The following is a 14,111-nucleotide window of genomic DNA, read 5'->3' as shown; positions in this document are numbered from 1 at the left end:
CCACCCCCTTGACTGTTCACTCTGCCGGCACTTTACCTGCCCCAGCCAGGTGGGCCAGATTCACCTGATGAAAAGAGGCTTGAACTTGGTGTGGGGGAGATGCAAGAAAAGTGAAGAAATCTGAACCAGGTTCCTTCCCTTTAATGTTTTTGATCTTGATCTCCTCCAAACCCCTTAAGTTTCTGCTGAGTATCCAGCACATCAGTATGCTCTGCTTTACCTCCATCTTTTACGAAGTAAAAAGGTCAAAATAGTAAGACCTCAGGGAGCAATCTAGAGCTTTCCCCTCCCAAGCCGGGGGCACTTGCATAGTCTCTGCTCATCTTGACCTTCATGTTACTGTTACGTACCAGATGTGTCTAAACTTTAAAACAATGTCACCCTCTTCATACTCCAAAGTAAGAGTCCTTCCCCAAGCCCCAAACTGTCGAGAAATGCATTCCTTTCAGTCATTTCCACAGGCTAATGCGTGGGCTGGACTAGGGGAAGAGAGGAGGACTGAAACTGTTCAGATAAAGGGCTGCCTTGTTTACGCCAGCCCCCAACATCAGAGATGGAGCAGAGGACTCCAGGGGAACTCGGAAGTGCGGAGGTGGGAGTAACCCACCTTTTAACTCAAAGCAGATCACAACTGTCTCCCTTAAACACTGCATGAGAGAACAGATGTTTGTTCCTTAGGGCATCATTATTCTTACAGCAGGAAGTTTTCTTTTTTTCCTTCTACAAAGGATATTCTAAACGCTATGGGATAAAGACAGCCAGCATGGCTTGTGCCTCGCTCCACTCTCTACTGAGAGAAAAGAATCCTTTCTTTTGCTCGTTCGGCCACGCCACAGCACACCTTTCTGAGCTGACCTAGGGGGAAAGGCCGACACTTTCCTTCAGAAGCTTTGGTCAGTGATACAGAGGTTCAGAATTCTTGGGATCGATTACTAACAAGCCACGAGAAAGTCACATGTCATTTGTCAGCTGCTGCTTTGAACATCGCAAGAGAATTCAACTTTCTTTCTGCCCTGAAACGGCTTGGGATAAAGGGGGTTTTAAGCAAAACACTGCCTGTCATTCTAACTTACCATTTAATAAAATACTCTCCATCTTACTAATAGCAGGCGGAAGAGTACGTGGTATTTCTGGGAGAGGTTATGGATGTACAGTTCTGGATTTTCACAGCTTTTCCTTTCAGTGATGGTATGATTTGTTAGAATTTGTACAGTGAGATTTCTGACTTTTTCTTCAGGAGATGATACAACTTACTGCACTTGCTATTGAAGATGAACAAATAATACATTTTATTCTGTGATGCAGTAAGGTGCTATACCTGTGTATATGTATTACAGGTGACAACACAATTCAAAACTTCCGGAACTATGATACTACCTGATACAACTCATTCCTCCACATATGAGAGCACAATGCCTGTCTTCTCAGGCAGGAGCATTTAGCTGTTTTAGTGCTTAGTCTGAATATAGTTAAGTCCTTCTAAAGTTGAGAATTCTAATTTGTGTCAAATTAACCAAATATGGAATGCAAAAAATACACAAAACTCCCTGGGTTAAAAGTTTAACCTGGCAAACAGTTTGGTAGTATAATGTCATTTTTCTTCTGAGTTCTTTAATTACATCTGCCACTCAAACTAATAAAGAAACTCGTTGCCTCTCATGACTCTTTAGAGGAAATTCTTCATTAAGCCCTTTTTTATGACTTTTTTTCTACTGCCTTGGTCCCTTTTCACCATCCTTCTAAAATGTAAAACCGAATGAAAATAACCAACCAACTCTGGAAGTGAAGTCTGCTAAGAGTGGAACTGGAAGTACCTTTGGCAACAGGATTCAACTGGGTTAAAAGAAGCAGTATTCAGATTATAAAAATATTTTAGTTGCTCAGTGATCCTTCACCAAAACCAGTTGTTTTGAATACCACCTGATTGATAAGGAGCTAAATAAACTGGTCATCAGGAGGCAAAATCCTGTATCAGCTACCACATTTGCATTTTGGCATTAGACAATGATCATAAAAAGAAAAACCTGAAAGCAAGATGAAACACATGGTAAAAAGGAATGTTTGCTATTAGGGGTTCTAGTCCTGATGTTCCACTGACTTTGTCACCCTGAACAAGATGTTCCACTTCTCTGCCTATCTTCTCACCTGTAAAGTGTGGTGGATGGATTAGACTGTCTCTAAGGTATAATTTATCTGTGTCCACAGGGCTCCAGGATTTCTTACTGCCTTCTCACTTTACAACCCAATGCCACCCTCTGAGTGGCATCGAAATCTTGCCAGTGACCTTCCTGTACAAGGCCCAAGCTCTGTCTCCGACTCTCTTATCCTTTCAAGTAAATGGACGGGGCACCTTAGCTGTTATGGTTGTCTTTTTCATGCTTGATTCCTCACACATGTCACTCTGTCTGGCTTGCTCACACGACTGGCTTAGATAGAGGATCCCAAACTCTGCATGAGTGCAGAGGAGGCTTGGGCTAGGTATGTAGTAGCTTCTATACTTACTGCAGTAACACTCTAAATGAAAAGTTGAGTTTTTAGACACTGCCATCTATTTTTTTTTTTATGCAAGGGTGGGGAAGTATCTATATTTTTGCCAATTTTTTTTCGAGGTTAAATAACACACACACATACACTCTCACTTCTGGGCCTGTTTAACTGTTTCTCCTCCTCTGCCAGGAATACATCCCCTCACGTTTTCATATAGCTAGTTCTTCTTCATTGTTTATGTTTCAGCTGCACCAGAGAGACATTCACTGGTCCCTGTGGTAGATACTGCAGCAAGACTCCGTTAACCTGACACCTATTTTAACCTTTATCTAGTGAGCCTTCATTTTCTGAAGAGTCAAGAAAGCTCAAAAATATATTTTCCTGATTCCTTTGCAGCTAGGGTTCCAGGTAGATTTTGGTTTCTTCAGTGAGGTATATCTGAGTGAGACCTGAATTTCAAACTAACATATAGTGCCTACCACACGAGGAACCCCTCACCGACCCCCCCCCTTTTTTTTTTAACATGGATCTAGAGGGTGTAATGCTGCTGTAGAGATGGCAGTTTTGGCCAGACTATGTTGTGATGGTTGATTCTGGAAGGAGGAGATAGCTCAGTGGCTTTCTGATTCTGGCCTACATGGAAGTTCCCATTGTGCACTAGATCTGGTTTGGTTTTGGGATTCATTCCTGGGGTCATTCATCCACCCCCTCCAATGATTTGAAAGCACCTAATTACATTCTTTTCTGCTTCAAATAGCTAAAGCAGTTTCTGTTATCTGTAATTGAACTACATTAGGCAAAGTGTTGGCAGGCAACAAATTCTCAAGGCTAGGAATTTGGTATTAGACAGTTGGCTTTGTTGGGTTTGCAGGCAGAATGGAATCAGGTTTCCAAGAGAGCAGTGGCTCTCAATGTTTGGTCCCTGCAGCAGCAGCATCTGAGAACTTGTTAAAGATGCAAATTTGCGCGTCCCAACACAGACCGACTCAATCAGAAACTCTGGGAGTGGGGCTCAGCCGTCTGTGTTAAAATAAACCTTCCAGATGACTCTGATGAGTGCTGGGTTGTGAGAACCACTGCATTAGGGATTGGGTGTTAGTAATCAATAGCACGCAATACCATTTAAATCCTCACTTGTGGTTATGCAGAAGGAAATCCCTTTTGGTGGACTCTGTGGTGGCCACTGTATTGCAGTGAGGTGCAAGGTGGGCTGGCTGTGGCCAGTGGCTTTGGAGGGATCAAAGAAAGCAAATAGAGGCTCTGGGCTTTAAATTTTGGGGTCAAGTCATGGTCAGAAGAGTAGAGAGTTTTTATGGCTCTCCTAAACCATGCTATTTCTTGAAGCACTAATGCAGGTGAAACCCACACACAATCTTATTCTGCAGGTCGCTGAATTACAGTGTAGGATGAAATCACAGACTTGCCATGTTTCTTATGTGTAAGTCACGACATTGATTAGGAGAGAGTGGGGCACCAAGAATGGAACTGAGACATTTGAGAAGATGTTGGTAACTACACACATCTCAGACCATTCACTCCAAAATATGTCTCTATAGTAACATAGTGAATATACTTTCACAGTGCCTATACTTTACAGTCATAGTTCGTTTTTCTGATTATAATTATATATTATTATATAATTTTGTGATCATCAAGCACCTAACCAGTTCTCCATACTATTAAATTTAATTTAATTTGGCAAAGAGCTGTAATACAAATGTTAATATTAGTAATGAACCATGCTGTGTCAGACACAAGACAAATTGTAGATTATCCCTCTTCTCTTACAGTTCAATTACTCTATTTACTTTTGAAAAATTTTAATTATAGTTGAATTCCTTCTTTCATCTGCACAATGAATACTTTGTTGTTGTAATCTTAAAAACTCAGCTTTAGCTTGTCTTAAGTGTCATTAAAGTTTGATTCATTCACTTCTAAGAACACTGGAAACTCAGGATGGGAGAGGAATGACCTTAAAAGTTTTCCACTTTCACCAGCTATGGTAGGAAGTTACTTAAAATGGTCAACTACTAACAATAGCTAATATTTACTGGGGGCGTATGAACCAGGAACTCTGATCACTACAACTCTGTGAGGTAAGTTTTCATTATCCTCCTTTTACAGATGAAGAAACTAAGGCACAGAGAAGTCACAGATTTGCCTGAGGTCAAGGAGATGGAATCTGAACCATCTCTCTCTAGACTCATGTTCTCAACCATCATACTGTATTCATCAAAATGAAAGCTGACAATGAAAATGTATCTCCATGGCTCTTCAAATGTCTGGCTCTGTGACTAGTTAACAGGCTGTTTTATTCATTTCATTAACTATTAAATTATTTCTAGCTTCTTAATCACTTTAAGGAAAAAGAAAGCATAATCTTGTTGACTGAACTGAAGGATCATGAATAGTATTTCATGCTAGATCACAGGCTTTCTAATCTGAAATTTCCAGAATCAATTGATTGATTCATTCATTCAACAAAACAGTAAACCAGGTTCCTGTTAAGCGATCACTAAATGGCAGCCATTATCATCATTATTATCACTGTTATTATTACTCAAGAACTAACAGTCTGATGGAGAAGACATGAGTAATTGAAATACATAGTTTTTTAAGTGCAACAACACAAGTATACTGGTAGTTTGCACAAGGGATTCCTAACAACACAATGATAGAGAATGTAACTACACATTTAGTTACTTTTTTTAGTCACGCATAATAGTTAATTTTATGTCTCAAGTTGACTAGCCACAGGGTGCCCAAATTAAACATTCTTTCTGGGTGTGTCCATGAGGGTGTTTCTGGATGAGATAAGCATTTGAATCAGTGGACTCAATAAAGTAGACTGTGCTCCCTGATGTGGGTGGGCACCATCCAATCCACTGAGGGCCTGCATAGAACAAAAGGCACAAGAAGGAGGAATTTCCCCCCTTGCGCTTCCTACCAGTCTGCTGGAGTTGGGATATCTCATCTCTTCTCAGGCTCTTCGACTGGGATTTCAACCACTGGCTCCCTGTTCTCAGGCCTTTAGACTCAGCTGAACCACACCACTGGCTTTCCTGGGTCTTTAACCTGCAGCCAGAAGACTGCTGGACTTCTTAGCCCATTCCTCAGAATGGGCTATATTTTATATATTTATAAAGTCACCTACTGGTTATTTTTCTCTGGAGAACCTGACTAATAAAATTCCCTGTTTTTCTAAAGTTAAAGAGAATCATTCCTGAGTTTTATCAGTTACTTAAGACAAATGATAACCCTTCTTTTATTCAACTATTTTTTATTACGAAGTCTATTTACACAACCAAAGGGACACACTGGGGCTCCATAAAGTTTCCACACCTGTGGAAACTTTATGGGAATTAATACATTTATAAAGTGTACAGTCTCCTTGAAGCCCATAAAGCATGTGTGGAAAATAATACACTTGGGTAAGGTAAATTTATAAGGGTCATTTAAAAATCATTGAATTTCATATTTTTGGTGAAAGCCTCATGACAAAGGTTTATATTCGGCCTGTGGCAAGGTCTCTGGTAACCCAGCGGAAAACAGAGACACGTGGCTACATGGCTACACAGTTCGCTCAGCTGTATAATCTCTATACAAAACGGTCACGCAAAGGCCTTCTGCCTGCCTTGGGCACAAAGGGTCAGTTCTCAAGAGCTAGAACAGAAATTACAGAAACAACTTCTGATAGTCAACTATTAAGAAAAGGCTCCTTATTCAGAAAATTATTTATTAAAATAAGTCTGAAAAGAAGGGCAAACACTGAACTTGGTCTTTCACAAAACGTCAAATTTTTCCAATTAGCTTCAGTGTTTTAGACGGGAATTTTGTTGTTACTCCTTCATGTTCACTTAGTATAAATGTTAAATGTGTTTTCCTCAGTGATCCATTCTTTAAGGAAATTACTTTCAGGGATGCTCAGTCAGGTGTTGTAAGTTCTCCTTAGCAGTCCCTGAGCCCTATGCCTGCACCCCTGCCGGGGCTCTCTTCTATGCAGAGCAGTTTGGGTCCTGCTTTTTGAATAAAGCCACTTGGACAGCCATCACATTACACTTTACAGAAGACTAACATCTCTCTTCCCCACGTTTAACACGTGCAGAAAATGTGTTTTTAAAGAAAACCCCCCACACAATTAGTTTACAAGGCTGTCAGAAAATATCGTTCTCTAAAAAGGAAGGGAAACCAGATGAGAAAGATGAGAAAGAAATCTGCTAATACAAAGAGAGGTGACTGTTCAACTCAACATGTGGAACCAAATCTTAGAAAAAAGAAGTGAATAAGGCATAGCAGGACTACATTAGTATATTTTCTTCAATAACTATATTAACATTTTCCTTCTTTCTAACGTTATATAAATGGATTCCTTCAAATCTCTATAGGGAAGAGGCACCGACTACAAAAAACTTGAATAATGAGCATATGGTTTTTCAAAACCACATAAAGAAGGCAAATGTCAAGATTCCAATAAAGTACGTATATGCTTATAAGTAAAACTTCAGAGAAAATGTATGGCTGCAACTGAGACTAATACACACAGATTTGGTTAACATCTAGTTAGTATATAAGAAGCTCAAGAACAGTGCCATGATACTTTGGAATTCAGGCTACCACTGGAAGTAATCCTCCAGTAAAATCAAAGCAAAACAGGTCATATTAGCTTGTCAAATGAAAGTAGGACAAACATTACATCTTGCAGTGTGGAAAGGATACAGCCTAATTCATGTTATGACATCTATAAAAATGAATGCATCAACTGCTAGTGTACAGGAGGTCCAAAGGACCCAAACTGATTCAGAGTATTTCTAGCACCTTTTGAGGAGGAAGGTGCCTTCCTGGATGCCTTAAGTTACTACAGTTCAGTGACACTAATTATCAAGATCATAGGGTCAACTCCTCTTTATTATTATCTGCTCAAAATTTTCCATTTATAATTTGACTATTCATGTAGATTTCCCCCAAAAGTGAGGGAATGTGATGATCATCTTGATATAAGCAAGTGGATCTACACTCTAACACTGCCTGAGGCATCAGAGATTTGGGTCAGGTGTCAGGCTCAGCCCCTCACTGCTGTTACCTGCAGCAACCACACGCATGCCCAATCAAGAGGGGTCACATGAAGCTTCTGGCTCTTAAGGTTAAAGTCAAGATGAGGTATAAATTCCGTCCTAATTAGAAGTCCTGTCTAAGTGGTCAGCTCCTCCCTCTCTCGCTATTTTGATATAGTTATAGTAGAACTTTCAGGATCACATCAGGGTCTCAGTCTGCTTTTAGATACATTACTTCTGATGAAAGAAACTGCTGTAAAGCAGAAGGTACAGGGACTGGACTGAATCAGCACTGACTCCATGACAAAATTAAGAAGATTATTTAAAAAAACTAAACTCTAATACCTATTTATTTACTGTTCTAAACAAGAGAAGGTGGCAGAAAAAGGCAATCAATCAGACATTCAGTTACTTGTAATAAATAAACATTTATTACATTTGGACATCTTAACTAACAACTTTCTAATAACCATAACCAGGTTAGTTGGGGTTATTTTACTTCTATCTCAGTAACTTGTGACTAAGGATTATTAAAAGGTATATGGCAAAATGCTTGTTTAAGGCCTTCTTTCTGCTGCACCCAATTTTGAGTCAAGAGAAAATTACATTAAAAAATAGATTAAAAAGTGAGTTTTTTTAATCTCAAGTAAAGCAAGGGGAAAAAAAGGATTCTGAATTTCCTATCAACTTTGTTATATTTTTGTTATGACTAAAAAACTTTTTGGAACAGGGGCATAAATACTTAGTATACTTAAAAAACATTTTTAAATTCTCTTAAGAACTAATTTCTAAAAATAAAAATTAAGAAGTATTTGATGGCTTTTCAATTTATTTTAGGTTTTAAATTGCAATAAATCATCAGACACGTGACTAAGACAGCAATTTTGGTAATTGCTGGATGACGCAGGCACCTGTATAGTGGGGGCTGCAAAGGAATTTTTATTAGGTTGACAGAAAACAAGAATTGAAATCAGTCCTGAATCTCAACCAATTTAAATGAATTATTTGACCTACAAACTATGTAATAATCCTAAATTTCGCAATGCAGCTGCCAGAAATCTATTTTCCAAATGGAACAACAGATGGTTTTGAACAATACTGCAATATAGCAATTTTCAGTTTTTCCAGTGTTTTTCTCTTGCTAAAATTATAAACATAATTGTGAAAATAATTTTCAGATTTTTCTGAGACTATGCTATTTTCAAAGTGAAAAGCAAAGTTTAATATCCCAGTGGATTTTTTTTTTAGCTTTACCTTTAAAAATGTCTCTATTTGCTAGTTTTTATTTATCTGAAACCACATATGGCAGAGTGTAGCCTTGCCCTCATTTTAGAGCTAACTTAATCCCAGTGCCTGCAAGCTCTTCAGAATGTACCTCTCCTTGTGATAACTTTCAGCTCACAGTATGCAGTTAGTTCAAAACTTTATCACTCTAGGAGGATTAGACAAATGGGCCAATTAAGCTTGATGTGAGAGATACTTAAAACCTCTTAACTTCTTAAATAATTGAAAAACTCCTCATTCTTTCAAACATCACCATGAACAAAATAAATACAACCAATTCGAATGAGGCTAACCCCAAAAGACACTTCACCTTTCAGATGAAATCACCTCAAGTTCCTTCAACTGTTCTTGGCAAGATGACTCAGCTTCCTACTTGGTGATCTAATCAATAAAGTGTACAAGTCCTCATTCTCCCGCCTTCTCTCTGAGCTCATTCTCTCCAGGGCTGTGCAATGAAGTGTGGGCTCTGGGTCTGGACTGCCTGGATTTAGGACTGGTGCCATCACTTCCAGTCTGGGTAGGACAGTCTCAACTCTCAACCTCTAACTCCATTTTCAAAATGCTAATAATACTGACCTTACAGGGTGGCTGTGGATTAAATACACTTAGTTCACACACACAAAGAAAGTCAAACACGCCAGGTATATGTTAAGTGCTTAATAAGTGTAGCTAGTCACTATTATTATATCCCGTTTCTCTTGTCTTGGCCAAAGAAATGTCTCTTTAGTGCCTCAGCCACTTCAAAGTCCAGCTCTCTTTCCCTGTCTTGCCGTGCTAGTCTCACACTCACCCTAGATGTCCCCCTTTGACCAAGAATACGTTGGCTCTCTTGCTTGTGAGCCACCCCTGCTCAAACACACAGCAAAACAATAAAAAACTTCACAGAATTCAGCCAACACCCTTCTCAGCTATTTCTCTTTCATGCAAAACCTACATTCCTTACATAGTCTATATTCATTTCCTCATCTTTCTCACCATTTACTCTTCCCTTTTGCAGTTGCACTCCTGAAGCTGCCTTTTCAATAATCACCACATCACTGAACCCAGCAGCCTTTTCTCAGTCTTATTTCTTAACCTTTCTATAACAACTGATGGGATCTCCTTCCTTTCAAACTGTTCCACTTGCCCTTTGTGCCACTGCTGTATCCCAAGTCTGCCTCCCTGCTGAACCACCACTTTCCTTAGCTGGTTTCTCTTCCTATACCTTCCACCTAAATCTCCAGAGTTCTGCCCTCAGCTTTTCATATCTTTCTGCACTCTCCCCCAACTGCTCCATTCCTATTATTTCATGATCACGGGACTCCCCCATATCCCACGATTAAACTTCCAAATCGCCGCCTCTAGTTCTGACTACCAGCCCCTCACCACTCCAGTCCTGCCCTCCCTAGTTGTTGATGATGCCCATTTGGCTGTTCTACCAGCACCTCAAACTTACCATGTTCTAAATCAAATCTATCCATTTTCCTTCTTAATATTTCCCCTTTTGTTAATGAATGGGACTCTCATTCTTTGAATTACCTAGGTCAAAACATTTGATTAATCACTGACCTCTCTCCCTAATAGCTCGTCACAGAGAAGGCAGTGGTTACGTGCATGTGCTCTGGAGAGACACTGTGTGAGTCTGTATCCTCACTCCCCACTTCCTGCCAGTGTGACCTTAGGCACGTGTGACCTTAAGAAGCTTGGCTTCTCCAGCTTCAGCGTGGCCTTCACAGCAGAGCTGTGCACTTTCCATGAGAAAATGCGTGTAGGGGCACAGAGGGTGAGCATCTGGCCAGCCACGACAATGATAACAAAGAAACAGAATCTCAGTGATCCATTCATACCCTTCTCATTCCTTACGTGACTCTCGTCACATCTCACACAGACTTTATCTACATGGCCTCAAGTAAATTGAAACTCAGAGGGCCAGCCTTGGTTGTAAATGTGTAAATGCCTTAAACGTTCATTAATCTCAACCGAGGCAATCTCAGTCAAGACCTAGAACATACGACATTCTACTTACATGTCCATGTGATTTTCTCACATAGCATCCTAAATAAGAATGTAATGAGAATTCAGGAACTGATCTTATTTGAACCCAATTTCACATAACATTCCATAAGCCATATGGTCAGAAATTAAAATCACTCTCAATTCTTGATAATGAAGAACACGTTATCAGTATCAAGCTATAAAATCTTTATTGTCGTTACTCTAGCCAAACAACTGCCTTGCAGTCACCTGTCCATACTTCCCCAGGAACTGAAAACTTGATTTAATTCTGGCTTAAGAAAGATGTAAAGATTATAACAATTATTGGAAAAAAATCAGAATCATACAATGTATTGCAAAATCAATATGTTATTATCTTGTGCTCTGTGTTACCAGTGACTTGGCAGCCCTGTAAGAAAGTGGATGTGGTTAAATACTTTTATAAATGTCTATCCAAATGTTTACCACATTTAATTAAATATCTAGGGGACCATTACCAGAAGAAGCAGTTACCGGAGAGAAGCACGATTTTTATTAGTTAGCTGCCTGTAGTCAGTCATTTTTATAAAGAAAAAGGAGGAGGATTACCGCTAGGGACTGGAGCTCTCTTGTTTCTTCCTCTGCTGCTGAAGCATGATAGGACAGAACCTGCAGGGTAAGAAAAGAAGAAACGCAGGTTTACAGGAGAGGACTGCCAAATGGAGACTACAATTTCAAGCTTGGGATTCTGCTAAAGCTTCCCTCAGAGATAACTAGACTCCTCAGAATGCCGTATCTTGTTTGCTGCTTTCTTTAACAGAAAGAAAACCCCAGATTTTGATTCAATTGCTTATTTTGGAAACAAAAAGCTATACTCTCTATGTTCAAAGAAAACACTTATCACTTTTATTCTGACATTGTTGATATAACAAACATATTATTTATAAGCCATACTATTAGCTCAAACTTGGCAGAAAATTCATTTTGTGTTGCTTTTAAAAACAAATACTGACTTCAGTTATTTTGACTTGTGCACAGAATTAAGAAAAAGATCTTTGTATAAAGTAACATTTTTAGCTTTGCTATTTGGAAAGGAAGTAGTCTAGAAGTGGCTCTTGGATTAGGCCTGTAATAACCGCTGTAGAATTCCTAAGGAAAAACTGCATGGCTGAGATATAATGTCACACAGACTCAGGGATCCCTTTATACTCATAGGATTCAAGAGCTGAGAATAGGGCTGGCCTATAAATCCATCCAGGAACAGCGGACACCTACGCTCAGGGATTCTCACGACCTGGCTGCGAGCTCACACCCAGTGAGAAGACAAGAGGGCCCAGGACCCAGCTTTCAACTCCTAGTACACTTTCCGTTAACCTCGTGGAGTAAGTTATAAGAAGATAGTAAATCAGGTTTACTATCTTCTCATATGATTTAACATGAGACTCATTAATTCCCATTTTCAAAAGTGATAGCTACTAAGTAATGGGATAATATTTTAGACATTCTTTTAAATCAAAGTAGTGGCTGCATTTAAAATGGTCTATCTTATTTTTAAAAATATATTTTTAAAGTCCATTTTTGACAGAGTCAACACAGATTTACTAAAATCCCCAAAAGTTTTAAAATCAATGATAACAAGGTATCCCATTTTTAGACTTTAAATGGGGAGCCAAGTAATTCAGCAGCTCAAACTAGTTGTCCGTGAACCACGTTTTAAAATTTTAAGCAATTTAAAATCTAAAGCCAAATGGTACACGTCTACCATCTTGTGATTCAGAATGTAATAATATCATGCCACATGGGATCTGTCTTAGCATTGGAACCCATTAATCACGAGAAACCTCAGGAAACTTGGAGCTGCTATCTCCTGTTCCTGTGAAACTGACAGGTCACAGCTGCTAACCCGCTGACACCCCAGAGGTGGTTTGCTGAGAAAAGCTAAGACTGTGACCGTGACTTAGTCTTACATAAATCAGAGCACTGCAACATGGATAAACGAATAAAGAAATAACACAACACTGTAAGTTCCACAAGTTAATTTTATCACACAATGAAGATAAAAGCAGCACCCTACTCATCGGGTTGTAGAGATTACTTGTTTTAGAACAAGTGAGAACAGAGCAAGCATTTACCAAAGGCTAGCTATTATTGTTGTTTTTCTGTCATAGTGATCATGTCTTCCAGGTCAAAATAATTCCCTGTCATAAGGAAATAGGAGTGGTTTGTGTCCCTAGCTTTTATCTAATGCTTCATAAGAAAAATTTTTTCAAGGTTAAACCTGTGATCATAGGTATGACTTCCTATAATGAACTGAAATTAAACACACCATGTGAAAGCCTAACTACTCATATATTTAACTGAAGTAAAACTTCAGTGCAAAAATAGAAATAAATCTCAATCGGGAAAATATTTGAAGATTTTGAACAAAATGATATGGTACCTGAGACTTGCTTCAAAATTATCAGTGGATTAACACGGAAGAAGAATGCAGAGAAGTGAAAAAGGGTACGGATGGAATGAGAGTAGCCATGGATCCTTAATTATTGAAGATGGCTAATAAGCACATGGGGGCTCATTAAACTATTCTTTCTACTTTTGTATATGTTTGAAAATTTCAATACTACAAAGGTTTTTTTTAAAAAAATTTCTAATCAATAGCTGGCTTAGATTCATTTCTTCAGTGCAAAACCATGGAAATGGCAAAAAATTAAAAATTAAAGTCATGCACATATGCACACACGCACACATATGTATATGAGCACATAAATGTAATTTGAAACATACATATATGTGTGTGTGTATATATATATACACACACACATACATATATTTGAAACTGAGATTTCCACTGGTTTATAATACAAAGTCTCTTATGTAACACTACAGCAAAACTATTAGTTTTATATATATATTCATGGTGGAAAGTGAAGTGTACCATCTTGGTTATTGATTAATCTTGACTTATGCATATCTTTCTAGCTCTTGAGTTAAACTATTTTTTCATTAGGGATTGAAGGAAAAGTTACCATCCATATCCCAAACATTGATTCCCAATAATCTTGACTAGGTAAGTGTAGGCAAACATTCAAATATATTTCACACCAGCGTTTGAATGACTAAGTAATGCCCTATATGAAGTCCATTTCCCCAAACTGGTCTATGATGTAAGAAATTTCTGTGTTACACGAAGTGAACATTTTCAGGCAGTTAGTGAAATACACTTGGAAAGGACTGGCCCCACTTATTTGGATAGTCCTACTGGGGAAGGAGGTCAGTTCCTCAAGCCAGTGGTTCACATTCAGAATCAGCTAGGGGAGCTTTGTAATCGTGTAGACT

At 38.8% G+C, this 14,111-nt stretch overlaps 1 protein-coding gene across 5 annotated transcripts in view; it reads right to left on the bottom strand.

The window, feature by feature from the left end:
* Positions 1–14,111, bottom strand: part of PDE5A (phosphodiesterase 5A) — a 130,786-nt gene that overhangs the window by 36,022 nt on the left and 80,653 nt on the right. For all 5 annotated transcript variants that reach the window (XM_031691520.2, XM_072938264.1, XM_015247684.3 and 2 more), the window contains exon 11: positions 11,385–11,444. In XM_031691520.2, the coding sequence (XP_031547380.1) occupies positions 11,385–11,444 (60 nt within the window). The remainder of the gene's footprint in view (positions 1–11,384; positions 11,445–14,111) is intronic.

The sequence above is a fragment of the Vicugna pacos genome, chromosome 2 (assembly GCF_048564905.1).
Source record: "Vicugna pacos chromosome 2, VicPac4, whole genome shotgun sequence".
In the NCBI taxonomy this organism is placed as follows: Eukaryota; Metazoa; Chordata; class Mammalia; order Artiodactyla; family Camelidae; genus Vicugna; species Vicugna pacos.
The sequence above is the reverse complement of the archived record's forward strand: the minus strand, read 5'-3'. Positions and strand labels throughout refer to the sequence as shown.